General features: G+C 53.4%; 1 protein-coding gene across 1 annotated transcript in view; it reads right to left on the bottom strand.

Annotated features, from left to right (window-relative positions):
- The window catches only part of IQSEC3 (IQ motif and Sec7 domain ArfGEF 3), a 115,841-nt gene that overhangs the window by 69,879 nt on the left and 20,679 nt on the right, over positions 1-25,283 (bottom strand). Inside the window, exon 2 of the mRNA XM_069491021.1 lies at positions 15,430-15,507. Coding sequence (XP_069347122.1) covers positions 15,430-15,507 — 78 coding nt within the window. The remainder of the gene's footprint in view (positions 1-15,429; positions 15,508-25,283) is intronic.

Here is a 25,283-nt window from a genome sequence, read left to right as displayed (position 1 = left end):
CCGTTCCCCAATGTTTCATAGTTTTCCCTATAGAGGTCCTTTACCTCTTTAGTTAAATATATTCCTAGATATTTTATTTTCTTTGTTGCTGTTTTGAAGGGTATTGAGTCTTTAATTTGGTTCTCCATTTGACTGTTATTGGCATATATGAATGCCTCTGATTTGTGTGTATTGATTTTGTAACCTGAGACTTTGCTGTATTCGTTAATCAATTCCAGGAGTCTCTTGGTTGAATCCTTGGGGTTTTCCAGATATAACATCATATCATCAGCAAAGAGTGAGAGTTCGATCTCTTCTTTCCCTGTTTGCACTCCCTTGATTCTGCTCTCTTGCCTGATAGCTCTCGCAAGGACTTCCAATACTATGTTGAAAAGTAATGGGGACAGTGGGCAGCCTTGTCTGGTTCCAGTTCTAAGTGAGAATGCTTTCAATTTTTCCCCATTCAGTATGATGTTGGCTGTGGGTTTGTCATATATGGCTTGTATCATTTTTAGGTAGGTTCCATCTATGCCTATTTTGTTAAGTGTTCTTATCATAAAAGGGTGTTGAATTTTGTCAAATGCTTTTTCTGCATCTATTGAGAGGATCATATGGTTTTTATTTTTGCTTCTATTTATGTAGTGAATTACATTTATAGATTTATGTATGTTGAACCACCCCTGCATCTCTGGGATGAAGCCCACTTGGTCATGATGGATTATTTTTTTGATAAGCACTTGGATTCGATTTGCTAGGATTTTATTGAGAATTTTTGCATCTATATTCATGAGGGAAATTGGTCTGTAGTTCTCTATTTTTGTTGCATCCTTTCCAGGTTTTGGTATCAATGTTATATTGGCTTGGTAGAACGTGTTGGGGAGAATTCCATCCTTCTCAATATTGGAGAATAGTTTATGTAGGATGGGCACCAGTTCTTCTTTATATGTGTGGTAAAATTCGGGTGTGAACCCATCTGGATCAGGGCTTTTCTTTTTGGGAAGGTTTTTTCTTGCTGTTTCGATTTCAGTTCTTGATATTGGTCTGTTCAGGTACTCTATTTCTTCCTGGTTGAGCCTGGGAAGGCTATGTGTTTCTAAAAATTTGTCCATTTCCTTCACATCTTCCAGTTTGTGTGCATAAAGATTCTTGTAGAGTTCATAGATGATATCATGTATCTCTGTGGCATCGGTTGTGATTTCTCCTTTCATGTTCCTAATGGAGGTTATTAGAGATTTTTCTTTTCTGCTCTTGGTTAGTCTAGCCAGAGGTGTGTCTATTTTGTTTATCTTTTCAAAGAACCAACTTTTTGTTTTATTAATTTCCCTTATGGTTTTTTTGTTGTCCTTTTCATTTAATTCTGATTTGATCTTAGTAATTTCTCGCCTTCTGCTGGGTTTGGGGTCGGTCTGTTCTTCTTTCTCCAGCTCTTTGAGTCTATTCATTAGGTTGTCTATTTGTAAGTTTTCTGTCTTTTTGATATAGGCATTTATGGATATGAATTTTCCTCTCAGGACTGCTTTAGCTGTGTCCCATAGATTTTGATAAGTTGTGTCTCCATTGTCATTTAATTCAAAGAAACTTTTTATTTCCATCTTGATTTCTTCCTTTATAAAGTAATTGTTCAGGAGAAGGTTGTTTAGCTTCCATGACTTTGAGTAGGAATGAGAGTTTCTGTTAGGGTTCATTATTACTTTTATTCCACTGTGGTCTGAGAAGATGCATGGTATAATTTCTATTTTTAAAAAGTTTTTAAGACATGCTTTATGGCCTAGGATATGGTCAATCTTAGAGAATGTCCCGTGAGCTGATGAGAAGAATGTGTATTCTGTGGACTTTGGCTAGAATGTACTGTAGATGTCAGTCAGGCCCATTTGTTCTAGCATTCTATTTAAGTGCATTATTTCTTTGTTTATTTTCTGTTTGGAGGATGTGTCCTGTACTGTCAGTGGGGTGTTAAAGTCTCCAGCTATTAAAGTATTGTTATCTATCATTTGGTTCAGATCAAGTAGGGTTTGCTTTATGAATCTGGGTGCACCTAAGTTGGGTGCATATATATTAAGTATAGTTATGTCTTCTTGTTGAATTGTGCCTTTCACCAGTATACAGTAACCATCTTTGTCTTTTATTACTTTTGTTGGTTTAAAAACTAAGTTATTGGAAATTAAGACTGCCACACCAGCTTTCTTTTGGCTACCGTTTGCTTGAAATATCGATTTCCATCCTTTTATTTTCAGTCTAAATGCATCTTTGCAGGTTAGGTGAGTTTCCTGAAGACAGCAGATACTTGGTTTGTGTTTTTTTATCCATTGGGCCAGTCTATGTCTCTTGAGTGGGGAATTCAAGCCATTCACATTTATTGAGAGAACTGATAAGTGGGGCAGATTTCTATTCAGCTTGTTGAGTAGAACTTCATTGCTATGTTTTCTCTCTTGAGCCATTGTGGTATCTGGAATTTGATCTTTAGCCCTTGAGTAGTTTTACATTAATGGGTCTTTCTTGTGCTGGTCCATGTGCAACTCTCTTTTTAGTACTTCTTGGAGGGCTGGTCTTGTCTTGGTGAATTCCCTCAGTCCTTGTTTATCTGAGAATGTCTTAATTTCTCCTTCGTATAGAAAACTTAGCTTAGCTGGGTACAAGATTCTAGGCTGGGCATTATTCTGTTTCAGAAGAGTGAGAATGGGGCCCCAACCTCTTCTTGCTTGTAAGGTTTCAGTTGAGAAATCTGGTGTAATTCTGATGGGCTTTCCTTTGTATGTTCCTTCTTTCTTTCTCCTTACATCTCGAAGAAGGGACTCTTTAGTGGATATTTTGGTCAGTCTGATGACTATGTGGCGTGGTGTTTTCCTATTTGCTATGAATCTCCCAGAGGTTCTTTCAGCTTCTTGAACCTGTATATATAGAGTTTTAGCAAGGCCTGGAAAATTTTCCTCAATTATGTCTTCAAATAGCTTATCCAACCCTTGCTTATTATCTTCTTCACCCTCAAGAATGCCAATAACTCTCACGTTAGGCTTCTTCACATAATCTCACATTTCTTGTAGACTCTGATCATTTCTCTTATTTCTTTGTTCTATCTCTGTGACTGACTTATTTAATTGGAAAGAGTTATCTTCAATCTCTGAGATTCTTTCCTCTGTTTGATCTACCCTGCTCTTGAGACTTTCCACTGTGTTTTGTAGCTCTCTGAATAAATTCTTCATTTCTAGGAGTTCAGTTTGGTTTTTCTTCAATATTTCAATTTGTTTAGTGAATTTTTCTTCCAAATCCTGTATTTTTTTTTTTTTTGTGATTTCTTTGTGTTGGTTATCCATTTTTTTCTTGTATATTATTCAGCTTGTTTATAATCCATAATTGAAATTCTTCCTGTAACATGTTGGTATTTTGAGTCTGGTTTGTGTCAATTGGTTGAGAGCTGGTATTTCTCTTTGGGGGTGAGATTTCTGTTTGATTCTTTGTGCTCCCCGTGTTTTTTTGCTGAGCCCTTCCCATCTGGATCTATCATTAGATCTTTTCTTACAGTTTTAGTCTGGTTAACAGCACACTTTGTACTTTGTTCTTAGGCTGTGAAGCAATTCTAGGAATGTTGCTTCCTTTGTCAAGAGGGGGAGACTGTTGTGTATTCTTTAGAGTTTTTTCTGCCTCAGTTGGGGGGTTGCTTCTGGTGGGTCCAGCCCTAGAGGATTGGAATGACCTAAGACCATTTTGGTGAGTTAAGTCACTGTGTTGTTGACTTTCAGTTAGCAGGCAGGATCCACACTAGTTGCAGGCAGAAATTCTCTCTGTTTTTGTTTGTTTGTTTGTTTCCTTTGGTTCTTCCTCTATAGGGGTGGTTTCTGTCTCTTTCTGCAGTAAAGACACTGGCTACGGGGAGTAGGAGGTGCCCTCGCTCGCTCAGCGCCCCAGCTGCTGCAGCTCCCACGGGCAAAGGTCTGCCCTGGCCCACTGTCCCCAGGGACCAGGCTCCACACTCTCGTGTCTGGAGAAGTACTCAGTGTTCACACAAGGGCGGGGCCCCTATAGAGGGTCCACGTACCAGGGGAGCGAGCTGCCCAGGGAGCCGTCCGGCACCCTATGGCTCCACAGCAGCTAGGCTGTGGACCCCAAGATGGTGACCGCGTGCCCGCAGATCGCTGGTGCTGGGGGTGACTGTTCAGGGTCCGGCAGGCACTAGAGCCGGGGGCCTGGCGAGCTCAGAAGCCCACAGTAGCTCCCTAGCTAGAGGGCCACCAAAAAAAAAAAAGAAAAGAAAAGAAAAAAAGAAAAAAAAAGAAGAAAAAGAAAAGAAAAAAATGAAATAAAAAAGATAAATAAAATAAAATAAAATAAAAATTAAAAAAAAATTCTGTAATTCGGGGACCCTTCGTTGCTTTTTGTCTTAGCGCAGCTCTGCCCCTCCGCCCACTAATCGCCATCTCGGCGGAGATCCCCCAGAGTCCAAGCTGTACCCCGTTGATGTCTCCTGACCACAGAGTTTATGCAAAGCCTAAGCTCTTGGCTGGGTTCACCGACTAGGGGAGGGAGCCACCCAAGGAGCCGCCCGGCACCCTATGGCTCCGCAGCAGCTACGCTGTGGACCCCAAGATGGTGACCGCACGCCCGCAGATCGCTGGCCCTGGGGGTGAATGTTCAGGGTCCAGCAAGCACCAGAGCTGGGGGCCTGGCGAGCATAGATGCCCACCGGGGCTCCCCAGCTAGGGAACCCCTGAAAAAAGCAAAAAAATACAAAAAAAATCTGTGGTTCGGCGACCCTTTGCTATTTTTCGCCTTAGTGCAGCTCCGTCCCTCCCCGCTAAGCGCAGTCTCGGCGGAGATCCCCCCGAGTCTAAGCTGTTTCCCGTTGATGCCTCCTGTCCACAGAGCCCCACGTCTCCCACGGTGATTCTGCACTGGCTTCAGGCAGGTCTCTAAATAAGTGGGTGTGGAGGTCAGTGGGGAGAACAAACCGCTTTCCTAGGAGGCTGTCCCCGCCCCCCTCGAAGGTGAGGCGGGTGCAGCCGTCCCGCACTCTCCAGAATTTCGCGATCCTATTTCCCGTTCACCTCAGACTTTTCTTGCTCTCTGTGTCCCACGTTGATTCTCCGTGGATTCACACCACTGTTCTTGTGGGGGAGTGATCCTCTAGCGTTGTGGCAGGCCGAGATCCATGCCTTCCTCTCCGGGAGCACGAATCCAGGAGGTCACCTCCACTCGGCCATCACAGGACCCCCGAGAACTATTCTAGCTTCAATCTTTCTTGCTGCACTTATCAGATTGGCCATGCTATTTCCCACACGCCTCGTGGGTTTCATGAGTTATCTCTGAACGTGTTTAGGAGGAAGGGACGATGCTAGGCTGCTACAGCACAGATGGCAAAGGAACATCTGCTCACTGGCTTTGTTTTTTTTTTTTTTTTTTTTTTTTTTTTTTTGTTGAGACAGAGTCTCACTTTGTTGCCCAGGCTAGAGTGAGTGCCGTGGCGTCAGCTTAGCTCACAGCAACCTCAGACTCCTCGGCTTAAGCGATCCTACTGCCTCAGCCTCCCAAGTAGCTGGGACTACAGGCATGCGCCACTATGCCCGGCTAATTTTTTTTTTTTTATATAGATTTTTAGTTGTCCATATAATGTCTTTCTATTTTTTAGTAGAGACGGGGTCTCGCTCAGGCTGGTCTCGAACTCCTGACCTTGAGCGATCCACCCGCCTCGGCCTCCCAGAGTGCTAGGATTACAGGCGTGAGCCACCGCGCCCGGCCTGCTCACTGGCTTTGTGAAGAAGCCTCAGAGACACCAGCCTGGGAAGCACCCCACGGGGCAGGCCAGGGGGCAGCGCCAGGCCACAAACCTTTCCCTGCTGGGGTTCCACAGCCTTCTTCCAGGAGAGTAGGCAGGCAAAGTGTCTCTGGCAAGAAGATTGTCCTGATGAAATGCCTCTGCTCTGAATGCCATCCCAGCCTTCCCTGTGACGGCCGTGAAGCGCAGCTGAATCTTTCCCTCTCCTGCCTGGATGTGTGGGAACTGCTCGCTGCGCCGGTGGCCCTGCGTGACTGACATTCGTCTGGGCCTTAACGTCTTTGGTGTCTTCCCCACATTGGCTCTCAGCTCTCGGAGTCTCTCTTTTCCTCTCTCTCCTCTGAACATCGGGCTCTTTCCAGCCACCACTCTGTGTGTCACAGGCTGGGCTTGAACAGAAACATCTGGAAGACTGCCTCCTCCTCCCGCTAGCGCCTCCGTCCCAAGGGAGGGACCCTCTCTCTGGGGGGCCCATGACCCTGAGCAGCATGGAAGGCGGTGAGTCCCTCCTGCCGGCCATACCAGGGGCTCTGCCCCGGGGCCACCCCCTGAGCAGGCAGCCTGTCCTTCTAAACATCGCCCCGGCAGACCTGAGTTTCTAGCCCTGGGTCCTGCCTGTGTTCTCCCTCTCTGCTGTCAACAGCCCAGCTGTCACACAGCGAGCGCTTACTGAGTCCTCACTGGACAGCAGACACCTGTCCAGTCGTCACGGCATTTAATCCTCCCGAACACCCTAAGAGGCAAGTGTTGTTTTTATTCCCATTTCAAGGATGAGTAAACTGAGGATTGGAAAACTTGAGTGACTCAACCAAGGTCACGGAGTTTGTGAGTGGCCCAGCCAGGACTTGAACCTGGATTTGAATTACCCTAGCTTATGCTTCCAACTGTTCCACATGCTAGTGCCTCCTTGAAGTCTTCTTGAATTCATCTCCTAGCCCAGGGCATTCTTTTACCACCTCCTCACCTCTCTCTCCCCTTTCAACATAGAAGGATCCCGACATCAGCCAAGGCTCACTCCTCTGCCCTGGAGATGGAAGAAGACTCTCCTATTTTTAAGCTCTTTAGTGATTGGGAAACATGAGTGTCTTGTTCACAAGGATAATTTCTCATTGTGAATCAGTAAATTCATACTAATATATCAGTCTCTTATGAATTTGTTTCTGGTGAGTCAGTTCTGCTGCTTCCTGAGAAATCAGGGGAACTCAGGGCAGCCTCACTGTTTCTCCAAGCCATTAAAGCTTCAGTGTAGACACAGAACGTGGTGACCACACCAAGATCCCACCAGTCTGTGTGGGTGATGGCACCTGGGGAGTGACTGCGGGGACACATTCAAACAGGAACCAGGGAGAAGCAGGTCTAATGTCACCGCTCAGTTGCTGCCCACTCTTTGTATGGGCTCTGGTCTTGTCCTCTGCCCGCTCTGCCTTCATGACCTTAAACGCATCGTTCACCTTCTCTGAGCATTTCCGCAGCTGTGAAATGACACAGTGGTTCTCGCCTTTCTGCCTGCTCCCCAGGCCAGCAGCTGAGGGTCCCTGTGCTGAGGACCATGAGCGGAAAGCACGGAGGGACCTCTGTCCCCTGGAAGAGGCTGTGCAGATGGCAGGTGTGAAGTCGCCTTCATTTCCATCATTCCTATCCTTGGAGTGAAAGAAACTACACCTAAGTCCAGGACAGATACTGGGAGCTGCCATCATGGCATGGGGGACGGGGGGCGGGCAGGGATGCTGGGAGGGTCCTTGTGAGAGGGCTGCAGGGCTATCCTTGTGTCATGAAAATCATGTTGTGACCACAAGTGATCAGACAGGAGATCCTAGTGTGCTGCCCTGCCCAAGGCTTCCCTCCCTCCACGTCGCGGCACACCCGTCCCGGTGACGGCACACCCATCCTGGTGACACACACCCGTCCCGGTGACGGCACGCCCATCCTGGTGACACACACCCGTCCCGGTGACTGTACACCCGTCCCGGTGACTGCACCCCGTCCCTGTGACTGCACACCCATCCCGGTGACTGCACACCCGTCCCGGTGACTGCACACCCGTCCCGGTGACTGCACACCCGTCCCGGCGCTGCACACCCGTCCCGGTGACTGCACACCCATCCTGGTGACTGCACACCTGTCCCGGTCACTGCACCCCGTCCCGGTGACTGCACACTCGTCCCAGCGCTGCACACCCGTCCCGGTGACTGCACACCCGTCCCGGTGACTGCACACCCGTCCCGGCGCTGCACACCCGTCCCGGTGACTGCACACCCGTCCCGGTGACTGCACACCCGTCCCGGTCACTGCACCCCGTCCCGGTGACTGCACACCTGTCCCGGTCACTGCACCCCGTCCCGGTGACTGCACACTCGTCCCAGCGCTGCACACCTGTCCTGGAGACTGCACACCCGTCCCGGTCACTGCACACCTGTCCCGGTCACTGCACACCCATCCCGGCGCTGCACACCCATCCCGGCGCTGCACACCCATCCCTGTGACTGCACACTCGTCCCAGCGCTGCACACCCATCCCGGCGCTGCACACCCGTCCTGGTGACTGCACACCTGTCCCAGTCACTGCACCCCGTCCTGGTCACTGCACACCCGTCCTGGTCACTGCACACCCATCCCAATGACTGCACCCTGCAGCCTCCGGGCTCCGCTGTTGGCATCACACCACCTGCCCTTTGTTTGCTCTGTGGAGGCTCCTGGTCTCTGCACGTGGATGTCTCCTCCCGGGCCAAGGCACAGTGCCTTTTCGTAGAACCAGTGCCAGAGGGGCCTTGGGGTCAGTGTACGCCCGTGCCACGGTTGAGATGCCTCTCTAAGTGCGGTGGTGAGCGGCACCAGCCTGTCGGGGGCCCGAGTTCCCCCAGCTGGAGACCTGGGCCGAGAGCTGCCGCCACAGCCTGTGCTCTGAGCCCGCAGCGCCTCCCCTCTCCGCTCCTCTTCCGCCTGCAGACGGCAGCAGGCCCCCCTGCACGCACAGACGGCAGTCCTTCTAGTTTTGTTTTTTTTCATCACAAAAGAAATCTCTAAAAACCTCCTTTCCTGAGCCACTCCAAGACCTCTTTTTTTTTTTTTTTTTTTTTTTTTGAGACAGAGTCTCGCTCTGTTGCCCGGGCTAGAGTGAGTGCCGTGGCGTCAGTCTAGCTCACAGCAACCTCAAACTCCTGGGCTTAAGCGATCCTACTGCCTCAGCCTCCCGAGTAGCTGGGACTACAGGCATGCGCCACCATGCCCGGCTAATTTTTTTTTTTGTATATATATATTTTAGTTGTCCATATAATTTCTTTCTATTTTTAGTAGAGACGGGGTCTCGCTCTTGCTCAGGCTGGTCTCGAACTCCTGACCTCGAGCGATCCACCCGCCTCGGCCTCCCAGAGTGCTAGGATTACAGGCGTGAGCCACCGCGCCCGGCCCCAAGACCTCTTAAAGGCAGTAAAGTCTTTAAGAATGCCGGGCCTGATGACATCACTCTCGCTATAGATTATTTCCTCTCTTTTGGTTTGATGAAACCAATTTAAAACCTTTTTGCCATACATCAGATACACATCTTGAAATTATAAATTATTTTTGTGGTCATGTTATTGCTTAAAAGATAAATGACCGAGTGAAGATGACCTTTCAGAAGAGAAAACAAAACAAAAGCATGGGAAACAGCGGGGTTAGAAAAACCTCCGGGCCCACAGAGGGCGGTTGTTCTTCCTGCGAATGAGAAAAGAATTTCCCAAAGATTCGCCAGGAATTTCTCAGTAAATGGAACAAGAACGTATGTTTCAGAAAACTCGGCAAACTGCGTCAATGAATGCTGGCGGGACAGAGAAAACCAGGTGTTCCTGGTGGCATCTCTAATTTTGTTGTTCTGGAAGCATTATCTTTCGTTATGTTTGTTTCCTTAATGAATAAAGCTGAGAGTCGTTGTTTTCCTTCCTTCCCTAAAAATATTCTCTTGGTCACTTTTCTTTTCTTTTTTTTTTTTTTTTTGAGACAGAGTCTCACTTTGTTGCCCTGGCTAGAGTGTCGTGCCATCAGCCTAGCTCACAGCAACCTCAAACTCCTGGGCTCAAGGGATCCTCCTGCCTCAGCCTCCCGAGTAGCTGGGACTACAGGCATGCGCCACCACGCCCGGCTAATTTTTTCTATATACATTTTTAGTTGGCCAGATCATTTCTTTCTATTTTTAATAGAGATGGGATCTCGCTCTTGCTCAGGCTGGTCTTGAACTCCTGACCTCGCACGATCCATCCACCTCGGCCTCCCAGAGTGCTAGGATCACAGGCGTGAGCCACCGCGCCCGGCCTGTTTTTCTCTTTAGTTTGGTTGCTCAGATGCATTTGGCTGTGGCTGCCGGAGTGTGCGGGCAGCCTGGGGTGGGGGCAGGAAGCAAAGGCCCGGCTGCCTCGGTCCCCAGGGACCGGGGGTGTCTGTGGGGAGCTAACCCTAAGCAACTGCTCCCTGTGGTCAGGGAGGTGGGGAGCAGCTGGCTCCTCTGCCTCCAGTCACTGCACAGGCTGGACGACACCCTCCCGCTGTGCTCACCTGACCCTGAGCCCCCCCGGCCCTGGGACAAGGCACTCACTGTTTCTGATCCTTGGTTTCCTTACCTGTAAAATGGGAATAATAGTATTCCATGAGCTTCTCCTGAGGATTAAGTAAGATGGCCCTGGCACAGCACGGAGCAAGCACTCAGCGCCTGACGGCTGGTGCTCTCTTTGCCCCCTTCACGGGCAGGAGACACAAAACAGAAATGCGGAGTTAGGGGGATTCTCCTCTAATCGTGTCCAGACGTGCTGCGGACAGAAAGTGGTCTGTGTCAGCTAGCAGCTCTTGGAGGCCGGGTTTGCTAAGGACCCTGTGCTGACAACCCAGGGCACAGGCAGGGGCCGGCCGGAGAGGATGGCTCAGGGCTGGGAGGGGAACGCACACAAGGGCATGGGCCTGGGCAAATAGGTGGCTCCAAACATGGATTTCACATCTCAGCTGAGGACAGCCCCTTGAGCAGAAAGCAGAGAGTCTTGGCAAGACTTTCCCATTACTCTCTGGAATGTTTTTATGTTGTTTTTTTTTTTTGTAATGCAAAGATTTATTATAATAGCTCTGTCTCCTAAATGGAAGACAAAGCCAATAGTATTAAATCTCAAGAGTCTCGGGAATGTATTGCATGCCCCACTCATAGCCAGCATAACCTACTAACTGGTTAGTAGTTAACATTTGCAAGGTCTGGAATGTTTTAACACCCACTCACCCACCCACCCCATAAAGTGTCCCAGTACTTTGACATCTATTGTGGTTTTTGTGCCTCCTGAGTCTGGCAAGGAAGACACAGTCGGGGCAAAAAGCACGGAGAGGTAAGTGACAGGTCACACAGGTCAGGGCACAGATTCTTTTAGCTCCAGGACCAATTCTCCTGCCATCTTCCGGGTGGGCGCCCTCAGGCACGGAGCCCAGCCCAGCTGGAGTCTGCTGTGTACACAGAGACCCTCAGACCCCTGCACACCTGCTCGCAAAGCCCACACCAGAGGAGCAGGCCCCCCCCTGCTGTCCTGTGCAGGGCTGCTCTGACCCCCAGCAGACCCCAGGAGTCTCTGAAGCCCGAACCTCACCCTGGCCGCCGGCAGGAAAGATGCTCCCACCACTGCCGCCCTGCAGGGATCCCGAGCCCGGAGCCAGGCAGGCTGGGTGAGGCGAGCCTGGGAGGGAAGCCCAGGGCTTTCCTGTGCTTCTCTAGGGAAGAGAGGATGCAGCTGTTTGGGACGGGCACTCGCAGCCGCCCTGAGCAGGAGAAGGCTGGCTTCCCAGCAGCCTCGGATGTGACTAATGGAGCAGGCACGTGACATAGGCGTCCCAGCCCAGCTGTTTGAAGACTAAACTGTATCGATTGAGAATTTAATTGCTCCATAATCGCTGAGTAAACACTGGCTGGTCCATTGATCGTGCTTCGGGCCCATCTCAGCCGGTGGGGGGAGGCGAGCAGAGGCGGACAGGCTCTGGCTGTGCCGGTGCAGAGCTCTCCCTGTCAGCCTTCCTGGCAGGGCAGCCCTTCCATCCGCCTGCCCCCTCCGGCTGCTCAGGGTGAAGAACACCAGCCGCAGGGCCCTCCCACCCACTCTGGGAGGGACTGGTCGGGCAGGAGGCTCTCTAAAGGGGCATAGCACCCTTAGCAGAAATGCAGGCTGCAAAATCTTTTTTTTTTTTTTTTAAATTTCAGTGGGGAAGGAATGTAAAACCCAATGCATAGAAAAACAAAACACTAGGAGGCTACACACTAAAATATTAACAGCAGTTAATTCTATATTATGGGATTCAATTTTTATTTTCTTCTTTATATTCTGTATTTTCCACATTTCCAACAACCAGCATGTTTAACGTATAATCAGAGTAAACAGATGCTATTTAAGATCAAATGAAACGGCTGGAAAGACTTCTCTTGAGCTCTTAAAAGACCCCAGAAAATCCTGGCTGGAGCCCCGAGGGAAGAGGCTGAGTTTTGGAGTCGGACCCGCCACCCTTCCAGCTCCAGAACCCGCTAGCAGCGGCCCCTGCAAGACGCCTAACTACTCGCCGGCCCAACTGCCTGTCGGTAAATGAGAACAACACCTATCTCAGCGAATTAAGTGAGATAAAATACTGAGCGTGCTCAGCGCAGCGTCCCTGGCATGTTCAATAACTATTCGCGTCTCTTCCGTCTTGGAGTGAGGGTGGGGAGCCTGAGCAGGAAGAGCAAGGCCCGGAGTGACCCAGTTCAGCTGGCTGAGCCCAGAGGCCAAGACCCCTCACTTCCCAGGCCTCTGCCCCGCCTCTGCACCCCACCCCCCTCGGCCGCCCCCTCCTATGACTCTAACAGAAGGCAGTCTTCCTCCTCTTCCTCCTCTCTGCCCCATTACCACCCACGGAGACAAATGGGCTGCAATTCTGCTTGATGCTGGGAGGAGGCTGGCCAGCCCCGTCATTGTTCAGAATGTCACCGAGAGCCTGAAGGGGAGGGGAGCTGTGGGGCGGAAAGTAGGGCTGCAATTACTGCCTGTTCAGTCCTCCACAGTGACACCCTGGCATTCGCTACAGCAGGGAGGGGGAGGGGAAGGGGCCACGACCAGCTCCCCTGCCCCTGGGGAGGGAGAGCCTGGCTCCCTGTTGCCATGCTGGCTGGCTGGGGGGAGGGGCACCACCCCAGCTTCTGCCTGAGGCCCGTCTCCTGGCAGGCACAGGTTTTCTGCCTAGGGGAGAGCGGGGAACCAGGGCACAGGGGAACCCATAGCTCTACCTGGCCTCCAGCCTCACAGAGCTTCCCCTGCCCCGGCTGCGCCACTGCACGCAGCGTCAGACACCGCCCTCCACCGCCCCCGCACGACACCCAGGCTTCCAGACTCAGTTTCAGGTCTTCCCATTCGTGGAGCAGCACACCCTGGCAGGCTCCAGGCCCAAGACAGTTTCTCCTGACGCCAACCCCAACTACTCCACGGGGGCTGTGGGCTGCGTGAGGCTGGCCCCTGGCCCAGGCTCTGGGAGGGGAGGGAGCAGAGTTTCCTCCCTGCTGAGGGTGGCTCTGGCTGAGCAGCATCTCTGCCTCTCTGACCAGAGAGGTGCGTGGCGTGGCCACCGCAGCCTCCAGCACAGGAGCCTCCCAGCCCGGGGCTTGCAGCTGGGTGGGAGGGGACAGAGGAGGTGCCGACCTTCGCCTCAGCCAGGGTGCGGAGGAAGAAGTGGGGGCAGCTCCTGAGGCTGGCAGAGGCCACAGGCCAAAGGCCCCGGGAGCTGATGGGCTGTGGATTCCTCGTCGGGGTCTCCTGTAAAGAGGAGCTGGCTGGGTTGCTGGGAAACCACACTGGCCAGCAGCCTCTCTCCAGCCCCTTCCCACTGGGAGCCTCCGGGCGAGCGGGTGTGTGGGCGGGGTGCCTGCTGTGGAGGAGCCGCAGGGCCACCCCGAGGGGCAGCCTCTGCTGAGGGCCCTGCCAGGCCTGAGCTTCTCCATCCTCGCTGAAGCCGGGCGCTTGCGTAGGAGCAAATGTTCCCTGGATTGAGTTGGAGGGATGGGTGGGGGCAGGCAAGGCAGCTTTTCTCCCTTCTCCTCCCTGCCAAGCAGGGACATTTCCAGGAAGGAGAAGGGCAGTGGTGGCTCACGGCACGGAGACAGGGCCCTCAGGGTCACCCCCGCATCACCCCCGTTCCAGATCTCCACTCCGGCCTCTCTCCTTTCTCTCCCACTGCTTCACTCTCCCATTTCTCTTCCTCCTCCTCACCTCCCTGTGAGCCGTTTTCCCTTTGAGGGTGCCCTAACACCCCACGAGATGGGGAGCTTCTCCAGGGTCCCGGTGGGCCTGCTCTGTCGTTATGTCCACAGACTCAGCACGGAGAACACCCAGAGTGTCAGCTCAGCACTCGGTCCTTCCCTTTTGCCTCCTGCCTTCAACCTGGTCGGCCGGGGGAGCTCCCCCCACCCCAGCCTGGACTGAGGGACCCCTAAGGTGTGTGGCCTCTCCTGGGCCCACCTCCCAGCCCCTCCTCAGGGTCCTGCCTCATTCTCTGACCTCTGCTGCCTTCCCTTGGAGGAAAATGAGCAGTGACACCTTTCGGGGGTGGCTTTCTGTACCCCAAGGTCAGTAGCCACTACTTCTGGTTACTGTCTCGTTATCTTCCAGGGACCAAGGGGGAAAGGTCATGGAATCATCGAGTCTTGAACCTGAAACTGGTGCACACAGAAGTCACGTGCCCTGAGCTCACGTGCAGGCGCTGGTGCCACTGTGTGACGGTGGCCCAGTCCCCGAGCCTTGACCCTCACTCTGCCCTCACACACGCCAGGGAGAGAAAACCTGCCTGGTCTGGCCTCACCGTGCAGCTGCGCGGCTCAGCGAGACGGTCTGCAGCTGCTGCTGTGTGGCGAGACCAGGCCCTTCATTACGCAGACAGGGAAACTGAGGCCGGGGGAGTGACATAACTTGCTCGACGCCATTCCTACAGCAGGACACGGAGATGGGGCAGATTTTAGGCCAGAGTCCAAGCGAAGTAAAGAACCCGTCAAGAAGAGAGAAATGCTCAGAGCAGGGACAGCAAACGCAGTGGAAAGGAGAGAACGGAGTGCGAGAGTGACAGCACCCAGAGGTCACCGCGGGGCGGGCGTGGCAGGGCGAGGGCACGCGGGACACACGGGCAAGACCCCAGGACAGGAGGCAGCAGGAAGAGGGAGGATGGATGACCGGGAAAGGCAGGGACAGGCTCAGCACGGGACCCCCAGGGCTGGGAGGGCCTCATGGCGAGTGGGTCACCTTGTCCCCGTCATGGGGGCAGGGACAGTGACAGGGAGATATCAGTCCTGGGGGTACTGGAAGACACTCCTCCACCGGGGAAAGAGGAAGGCCGGGCACCCACCGAGTGCCAGCGCCCCCCTGTGAGAGAGACGTACACGGTACGGCCACAAGCAATCGAATTTCCCATGCTGCTTTCACAACCTGCACTTTACGTGGGCCGTGTAGGCGGAAGGAGCACAGGTTTGGGATCTGAACCACAGGGCGTAAGGGCCTTAAAAGCTGGGAAAGGCTCGTCTGGGGTCCAGAGGCAGGAAAGAGGACGGAGGTCTGAGGAAGGAGGTAGAAACACACAAAAGCACAGGAGCTTGGAGAGCAGGCGGCCGCCCAGCGCGGCGGGTGTGCTCTGCTCTCAGAGAGGGAGGGTGGGCTGCGGAAGGGAGGGGCAAGTTCCCACCTTGGGGAGGCCAGGTCGGAGCACTTCTGCTCGGCGTCCGCGGCGGGGCAGCAGAACTGGTGCAGCACGGTCTCATTCCTGCGGGCACAGCACAGGCAGAAGGTCAGAGCCGGAGACAAAAGCGGTTCTGCCCTGAACCCCGCTGCCCCTCCCCTGCCTGCGGAGCCCCTGCGGAACAGGGACGCAGCCAGACACGGCCCAGGAACGCGCAGCGCTGACTCTCCGCCCGCCCACGGCCTTTTTCAGTCACCCCTGGCCCTATTCACAGGCCCCTCCTGCGCGGGCCTCGCCAGCCCCCCTCACCCCCCAGCTCAGTCTCCCCACCTCTGCAGCTCCCTCCCCTCACTTCTGCAGCTCTGTCCTGGCCAGCTCAGTCTCCCCACCTCTGCAGCTCCCTCCCCCCACTTCTGCAGCTCTGTCCTGGCCAGCTCAGTCTCCCCACCTCTGCAGCTCCCTCCCCCCACTTCTGCAGCTCCCTCCCCCACCTCTGCAGCTCCCTCCCCCCACCTCTGCAGCTCCGTCCCCCCACTTCTGCAGCTCCCTCCCCCCACTTCTGCAGCTCTGTCCTGGCCAGCTCAGTCTCCCCACTTCTGCAGCTCCCTCCCCCCACTTCTGCAGCTCCCTCCCCCCACTTCTGCAGCTCCCTCCCCCCACTTCTGCAGCTCCCTCCCCCCACTTCTGCAGCTCTGTCCTGGCCAGCTCAGTCTCCCCACTTCTGCAGCTCCCTCCCCCCACTTCTGCAGCTCCCTCCCCCCACTTCTGCAACTCTGTCCTGGCCAGCTCAGTCTCCCCACTTCTGCAGCTCCCTCCCAGGCCAGCTCAGTCTGGCATGTGGATTTGCCATTTGTCCCGCTAGGTCTTTTCTCACAGTTGGTTCTGTGTGACCCTGTGCCCCTCTAAGGCCCTACAGGGCAGAACCGGGTCCCTTCACCCGGGATGCATGGAAATGCACGCGGCCAACACGTGTAAGCCGAACATACACAGACACAGGCATCGGTACAGGGACCTCAGTGTGCCCAGCTGGAAACCCCAGGTGTGGTGCTCCATGGGGCTTGTTTGGTGGAGACGAAAAGGCCCAGGAGGCAGAGATCTGGGTTCCAGTCCCAACCCCACAGCTAGTCAGTCAGCTGTGCCACATGCAGTTCACGTCTTCTGGGGCTCAAGTTATTTACTAATGAAATATTTGTGGAAAGGAGGAAATTTTGTGGGAAGGCGAAGGGAGTTGAAGAAATAGGGAGTTGAACCAGAGAAGCGTTCTCGACTCCAGCTGCATATCAGAATCACCAGGAGATTTTTAAAACTACTGCGGCCTGGGCTTTCATCCCCCACCCCCTCTGATGCCTGTGGTCTGGCGTGAGTCCAGGGCGCCAGGGCTTTTAAAAGGAACTCCCAGGTGATTGTCAAGGCAGCCAGGATTGAGAGACACGAGGCTAGTGGATCCCCAAGGTCCCTTCTGCCTCCACAATGCTGTGATTCTAATGTCCACTTGGCGCCAGCCTGGGCTTTAATACTGAAATTACTTTTGGATAAAGTCCTGCCAACCCACCGCCTTCTCTCCCGTAGCAGGGGCCGCAGTCCTGTCCTGCGCATCCCACAGGCAGAGACTGTCAAACCTGGAAGGGCCCCTGAGATCATCTGAAAGGAATTTTCAACATTCCTTTAGCTTCAGGACACTTTGTCCAAACCACATCTTTCCTGGAAGCCTATTTTGTAAAACAATGAGAGCAGAACAGCTCGCTGGTTGGGGGTGGGGGGTCTGTACCATTCTCCAGCCCCTCGGCCACCTCCCAGGGCCCACAGGCTCTGAGACCAGAAACGCTGGGTTTGGCTATCGCCACGAAAGAAAATAACACTGGAATCTATTTTAATTTAACAAAAAATTGGTTCCAGAGCAATTATATGTTTAAATAAAATAAAACAAGGAAAAATTCAGAAGGAAACTTAGGAATACAGCTTATGTGTTGGGGGAGATTTTTAAAACAAAACAGGAAACTGAAAAGCCATTAGAAAGATAAACATGTCTGGCTACATAAAATGAAAACATCTTGTATGGAAAAAGATGCCCTCGTAAGTCAAAAGACAAAGGAGAGGCTGGGAAAATATATTTGCAACATAAGTGCCAGAAGGCAAGTCCATACCGTACACGGAGCAAACTCACAGTGCGCAGGCCCAGCAGCAAAAACGGGCTACAGATACCAACAGCAGTTGACAGAAGACAAAACCCAGAGAGCCAATAAATACCGGGGAAGATGCTCTGTCTTACTAGTAGGCAGGAAAATGCAAATGAAAGAAACGCTGAGATGCCCGTGTCATCCACCAGCTGGTAAACGTGAAAAAGACACTAACTACAAGTGCCGGTGAGGATGTGGGGAGAGGGTGCCCCCATCCGCCACCTGTGCAGATGCGAATTTCTACAGCTGGTTGGGGAATTGAAAAGAACACATGTCTTTTGATCCAGCAGTCCCACCTCTGGGATTTTATGCTTGCAGAAATGCAGGTGCCTATTCATAGAGTAATGAGAGGGACAAGCGGAGGCAGCCTGAGTCCCGTCATTCAGGGACCGGTTGAATTAGTTGTGAGACCTTCATCCACACCATGGAATTGTGCACCTGTTACACAGAGTCAGCTAGCGCCCTTGCTCCCAGCGGGGATGGTCACAGTTTTATAAAACAAACAATGACCGTTCTCCCCCCCTCCCCCCCCCCCCCCCCCCCGTACGAGTTCCGCCCACGCACACTGCGTTTCTGTGTGATGCTAGCTGAGTTGCTGGCACTGGCTGCCTCAGCAGGACACGAGTGGGAAAAAGAGCGTGGAGGCAGGAGAAGGAAAAGGAAAAACAAAGCTTGGTGTCATGTTAACTGAAAATGTGGAATATAAATTCCCATTTATGATACAACTTTAAAAACAATACATCTTGGACAAGACGTAGAAAGTGTCAGAAACCAACACAAATATTGATGTCATTTCAGGATACATCATGGGAGATTTATATCTTGGCTTTTCATTAATTTAATAGATTATTGACTATAGATTATGTATAATCTATAAACCATAGATTATTAATTAATGCAATGAATGTAAAATTTGGAAAGAGCAATAAAGAAAATAATTGAATCTGACCCCCCCATTTTACAAATGAGAAAACTGAGGCTAAGTGGAGAAGTGATTTGTCTACAATTGTTCCCCGGCCGAAATCCCTGGCCAGTCTTCGAGCCCTGGATTCCTGGGGCAAATCAAAGTCTTTAGAGAACTGTCTGGAAGCTAAACATCTGATAGCACTCAAGGCTTCTCGGGGAAGATGGAAAGAGGAGACAGATGCAGGAACAGAGGGCTCCGGGCTGACAGTGGCAGGAAGAGCCAGGCGCGCGGCTGACGTGGACGGTCCACAGTCTGGGCCCCAGCTCCAGGCAGGTCTGCAACTCCTGACAAAAGCCATCAAGGGCACAGGCAAAGAGGCACAGCTTGTCACCACCCACGGCACTGGCGTTTCAGGAAGGAGAGCCCACAGAGCAGTCACAGGCTGGCTCTGTTCTGATCCTGCCTCTGTGTCCCAGGGGCTGCTTCCCAGCACTGGGAGCCGCTCCTCTGTCCAGGCGCTGTGGGCGGCTCCTGAAGGTCCTCCCAGGTCCCCAGACTCGGCTGCACTGGCACACGCGACAGGCAGTGTAAGCCTGGATGTTCCCAAGTCCTCCTGCATCTCGGGCTCAGGCTGGTGGTGCTGTGGGGGTTGCAGCCTCTCGTGGGGCTTCTGCCAGTGGGGTGCCCGGGGACAGCCCAGCCCAGCCCCTGAGCCCCTCCATCCAGCCCCTGCCCGTGCCCCCCCAAGCCTGGGCCAGGGGCTCCCGTAGAACCCTTCTTGCCTTCTGTCGGGTTAGCTTGCGTTGAATTGTAAGTCCTGCTGTGCCTGCCGCCAACCAGCCTGGCCACCTCCCCTGCCCAAGGTCATGGTCCCAGTCCGCTGGCCAGGGCAGGTCTTAGCTAAACTTGGCTCAGTGCTGCTTTCAGCACCCCAGACTGCCCTCCCCTGCACCCCAAAGGGGAATCCAAACAAATGGACCCAAAGAACTCATTCCCTTTGAAAATAGCACCGAGCTGTGATGAGAAGGGCACGTCCCCCACGGTGTCCCCTCCTGAACCCACAACCCCCGTCTAACCGTGGGAAGACCATCAGACAGACCTCAAGTGGGGCACCCCACAAAATACCTGACCAGTGCTCCTCAAAACTGTCAGGGTCACGAACACCAAAAGGTGACTGAAATTGTCACAGGCCAGAGGAGCCTCAGGAGCCGTGACAGCTGTCATGCAGGATCCTGGGGCAGAGGGACGGCATGAGCAGAGACACTGGTGACATGTGGATGAGGTCTGGGGTTCAGCGGAGACAGATGGATGGCCGACACGTCTGGGGAAGGGAAATGCCAATAATGGCACCTCAGCACTTTACAGCGTGGACGGTGCGGCATGTACGGCAATAAGCACTTTCCACGTGTTAATTTGTTAATTCTCACAAAACCCCAGCATCCAGCAAAACTTCCTCATCACGCTACAGATGAGAAAACTGAGGCACACTCTTGCTGTTGTGTGATCGCCCCCTTTTTGGCAAATGAACAAGCTAAGGCTCAGAGAAGGTAAGTGACTTGCCCAAGGTTGCACAGCTAGTTAGTAGCAGAGCCTAAGCCCCAGGAAGGCTGTTTGCCAGGGTCGTGTCCATTACTCCTCTTCAAAGGGTCTTTGGCCAGTGGGCATCCACGTGCCCCTGTGCCTAGCTCGGCGCCTGGTAGAGTGCTGGCGCTCAGTGTGTGCGTGTGCAAAGCAGCATCACTGCATCCCTGCCCGAGGGAGCCCACGGCTAAGAGCACATCCTCCTCACAAAGGCCGCGGGTCCTGCTTGGTGGCAGCTGGGAGGAAGCCACAAGGCGAACGTGGGCAGAGGGTCGCTGCCCTCAAGCCTCTCCGGGGTCCCTGCTCTCCAGGCCCAGCCTCGCTCTCTTCCCACCCTCCCCAGAGCACTGCCAGCACAGCAGAAGGCCAGTGCGCACCAGAGGCTCGGGAGTCGAACAGGGGACAGGAGGGAGGGGACAGTGTCCTTGGGGTGGCACCAACCAAGGCTGTTCCCGGGATGGCCCCTCTCAGGCTGCCCACGCGTGAGGCAGGGCCGTGGCACGACCTGCTCTGTCCACAGGCCCCGAACGAGGCGGTCTCCCCTCGGGAGGGCTGCCTGCGGTCCTGCCGCGCCCGCCTCGCCAAGCTGTCGGGGCGCTGCCAGGGGCACGGCTCTCCACAGGTGGACCGCAAGCCCCGTGGGGCGCACTCAAGTCCCCACCTCTCAGAGCCTCTGCCTCCTCAGCAGGGAGTGGACGGCCTTCAGGGAGCAGACGCACCAGCGAGGGGAGGCGCAGGCCACACAGAGCGCCGCTGCCGGACCCAGCCTTTCTCTCCATCAGCCCTGACGGGGAGAGAGGGAGAACTTCCCTCCCCAGGGCACGGCCTGTGCCCCTGGGGCCAGTGAGCACAGGGGCGGAGAATGTCCCTCGTTCCAGCAGGCGCCGCGGCTCCCAGAACCTGCTCCCTGGGGCCTCCACACGCGACATTGCAGCTCTCTGTCCCGATTCACCACACCAGGCAGATGGTGACCAGCAACACTCTGCATCCCCATTTCACTGTGGGGGAAACTGAGGCCTGGTGCAGAGTAAGACAGGGTCCCAGCAGGTTGAGCGACTCCCTAAGGCGCCGGGCCTTCAGGCAGGGTGCCCAGGGGCCGGGCCCGGCGGTGCCGCGTTGCTCCTGCAGTAAAAAGAGATGAGAAAGGCCCCCGTGTCCTGAGTGCAGTCACTGCATTTTGGGTCAGGGTCGGGGGACCCTCTAAGGTGCATCGGGAGCGTGAGCGGGACTTGGAGTCACACAGCCGCAGCCCACCCTGCAGCACAGGCCAGGCAGGGCCTTCTCAGAGCCTCCTCGCCACCACACAGGCCCAGGAGCGTCCTCACACGATAGTCTGCGGGGCTCACGGCCCAAAGCTGTGGCTCTGGGCTGGAGAGGACCCAGGGAGATTGGCAATGGAAGAGAACCCTTTGGAAAGGGAACGTGACCCATTCTCAGTCCTTGGCTCCTGGATTTGCAAATGAAGGAAGCTTGCGGTGTCCACGCCCAAAACTTCTTCCTTGGACTCTTTATTCCTGGGTCAATGGCTTGAAGCAGAATTCAGTCCTCCCCGGCTTCAGCGACCCCAAGTCCTCAGACTGATGGAACTGGTGGGGTAGCTGGACATGAGGCGGCGTGTGGCCAGCAGGAGGAGGCCATGTCGGCTGTCCCTGGCCGTGCTGCCAGGCCGGGCTGGGCAGGAGCAGGCAGGGGGCTGCGTTGCGCAGCCAACGAGTTCTGGGGCATCGCCCAAGCAAGATGGGGGTCAAGGGCTGCAAAGAAGGCAGCGTGGACCTGGAGGAAGAGGGGAAGCCAGGGCTCAGCCAGAAAAGAACCCATTTCTCACAGAGCCTGGACGCTGAGCCGGCAGAGCGGCTGGGGCAGAAGAGAGCTGAGGGCCCGCTGGCTGGAAGGCGGGGACGTCAAGTGCAGACAGGAGCTCAGGAGAGCCGCGGCCAGGCTAGGCGCGCAGAATCACGCAGGCTGTGCCCCTCTCCCTTCCTGCATCTACGCTGGGTTTGGGACTCAGGATTCCACGGCGTGGCCATCATCTCCTAACCCAGCTGGGCGGGTGAGAAGAACTGACGCGGCTGCAGCGCCACAGTGGGCAGAGCGGGAGAGGCCTGCAGCGGGGGCCCCCGGAGAACGGAGGAGGACAAGCCAGGACCCAGGGGGCCACTTTGCCCTCTGAAGACAGCAGATTGGCCCCCCAGCCTTTGGAAGGAAACGGCCAGGGAACCTCTCCAAGGGGGCTGCCTTGAGCTCCAGGAAAGGCCGAAATCCTGAAATTGCTGCCAGACCCCCTCCCCCGCCCCCCAGCCCCGCCCGTGAGCGCCTCGCTAGGGGCCAGTGCCGGTGGAACCTAAAGGCTAGGTTTATTTTTTTCCACTTTCTCTTAATTCTCTTACCTCCTTCAGGAAGCCTGTTCTACCTAAACATGGTTAACAGCAAGGAAGGACGCCCTTTTTTTCTCAGAAGTCTCTCCTATACCTGTGGGAGTGGGGGAGGATGAACAGCCAGCGCAACTTTGAAAAACAAGGACGAGTTTAGGACGTATTCCGTGTGCTTTCAAGACTTAAAGCTGCCGTGATTGAGCCAGGGTGGTGTTGGTTTAAGAATCGACAAACAGATTGAACAAAAAGAGAGGCCAGAAATGGAGCCATGTATATCATCAACTGATTCTTGGTAACAGTAGCAAGGTCATTCAAAAGGGAATGACAATCTGTTGAACAGATAGTGCTGGAACAGTTGCATATCCACATGCAAGAAAAGGACTTCAATTCATGCCTTATACCACACAAAAAATTAACACAGACTAGATCATAGACCTAAAATAACAGATAAAACTATAACGCTTATCAAAGAAAACGTAAGAGATAATCTGTGACCTTAGGGTGTGCAAATATTTCTTAGATAGGACCAAAAAGCACAAACCATAAAAGAAAAAACTGTTAAGTTGGACTTCATCAAAATAAAAAAGAAAACACCAACTTTTCTCTGTGAAAGACACTATTAAGAAAACTGAAGAACTCTTACAGCTCAGAAAGAAAAAGAATTGATGGGAAAATGTACAAAAGATTGGAACAGACTTCACCAAAGAAAATATACTCATGACAAATAAGCATGTGAGAAGATGCTCAACGTTATTAGTCATCAGGGAAATTCACATTAAAACCACAATGAGGTACCATCACACACCCACTAGGATAACTAAAATTTGCTGCTGGCAATACCAAGTGTTGACAATGGCATGGAGCACCTGGAGCCCTCACACATTGTGATAGCGATGTGAAATGGTGCCATGCTTTGGAAAACAATCTGGCACTTTCCTATCGAATTAAACATACATTTACCATATGCTCCTGCAATGGCATTCCTGGGTATTTCCCAAGATAAATAAAAACATACTGACACAAAACTAATCATATCAGAAAAAAAAAAACCCACCTGGCAACAATGTAAATGTCCATTAATTGGCAAATGGATAAACAGATTGTCATACATCCACACAGTGGAATACTACACAGCAGTGAAAAGGAACGAGCTTATTGATACATGAACCAACAAGGATGGATTTCAAAACATTATATTAAATGAAGGAAGCTAGACACAAAAGACTCCACACTGTAATTCTACTTATATGACATTCTAGAAAAGGCAAAACCACAGAGACAGAAAGAGGATACGTTTCAGCAATGTGGGAAGGGAGGGGTTAACTGCAAGGTAAACAGGGGTCATTGGGTGATGGAAATGTTCTACATCTTGGTTGAGATGGTGGCTACACAATGCAAATATTTTTCAAAGCTCATCAAACTGGCTGCATTTTGTTGTATGTAATTGTTCCTTAATCCAACTGATTTTAAAGAAGAAAAAGACCAAAGTCTTTTTCTCTCCCTTCCCGGGGAGAGACTTCATCAAGAGGCCTTAGAATAATTTCTTTTCTAACTTCCCTCCCCCGATTCCCCCGGATCACCTAATTATTAACCCCCTTCCAAGCAGCAGAAAAAGACATTGTATTTTCCCCTCCTTTCAATGGCTAGATTGTATTTCCAGAGACCAGATGGCTCAATAAAGAGACAAAGGAGGCCAGGGGGCCAGAGACTGGAACAATGAGGAAATGGAGGTGGGGACGGTCGAGTGGGGGGACTCGGGCCCTGGGCCTGGGGCCTGAGAGCCCCTCAGCAGCGGCAGCACCGCCCTGAGCTCAGACGGAGACCGGCCCGCCCTGGGGTGGGTCAGGTCGCCGTGGGTGAGGGCCCTGACCTGCCCTGCTCCTCTCACTGGGTTGTCGGGATTGCATGAGACTTTGAACATGAAGCTACCTCAGGAGAAACATAATAAACCCCGCACAGACACAGAAATGTCTATTATCGGTATTATCAGTCGCTGCCACTGAGAAACTCCGCAACCGCAGCTCTGTTGCAAGCAAGGCCCCGACAGGAGCCTCCTGGACCCCTCCTCCCTGGCCCCCGTGCCCTCCTCCCGGCCCCCATGCCCTCCTCCCGGCCCCCGTGCCCTCCTCCCGGCCCCCGTGCCCTCCTCCCGGCCCCCATGCCTTCCTCCCGGCCCGGGGCTGCAGAGGGAGGGTAGATCTTCTTGCTCCTTGGTGCAATCTGCCACCGCACGGTCTTCCGCGGAGGGCTCTGGGAGGATCTGAATCAGGCATGATCGCGGCTGCTCCAGCCGCCGGGCGAGAGGTACAGGTGGCGCGCCTGCTGGCACCCAGGCGGGGTGGCCGGCCCGGCTCCGGGCTCTGCCCGCGCCTGCAGAGGCCGAGCCCCCGTGCGGACCCCCCGCTCGCCAGGACCTGCTCTTCCACGCCTGCTCCCTTCCCTCCAGCCGGGCTTTGGAGGCCTTCTAGTCCTCACCTCCGCCGTCCAGGAAAAGAAGGGCAGAGTCCAGGGAAAGGGCGCCTGCCCTTTTCTTTCCGAGAGGTTTTTCCTGAAAACACGCTGCCGGTTCTTCTGGTGTTCACACAGAGACTGTGAGTTTGGCCTTGCCGCAGCACAGCGCTTTTCTCCCGGGCGCCGAAGAAGCCCAGCGCCCGCGGTGCCAGGGCCGCACTCGGGTCCGGAGGGCGGTGGAGAAGGCAGAACACAGAACCTTCCACTGCAGCTGACGAGGCTCTGAGTCGGTCAGTTTTATGTGCTGCTGATGCCCAGTGGGTTTAATTTTGAAAAAACGGGTTTCCTTTTTTAACAAAAAACAGTTGAGAA

The sequence above is a fragment of the Eulemur rufifrons genome, chromosome 16 (genome assembly GCF_041146395.1).
Source record: "Eulemur rufifrons isolate Redbay chromosome 16, OSU_ERuf_1, whole genome shotgun sequence".
NCBI classification, from domain to species: domain Eukaryota; kingdom Metazoa; phylum Chordata; class Mammalia; order Primates; family Lemuridae; genus Eulemur; species Eulemur rufifrons.
The sequence above is the reverse complement of the archived record's forward strand: the minus strand, read 5'-3'. Positions and strand labels throughout refer to the sequence as shown.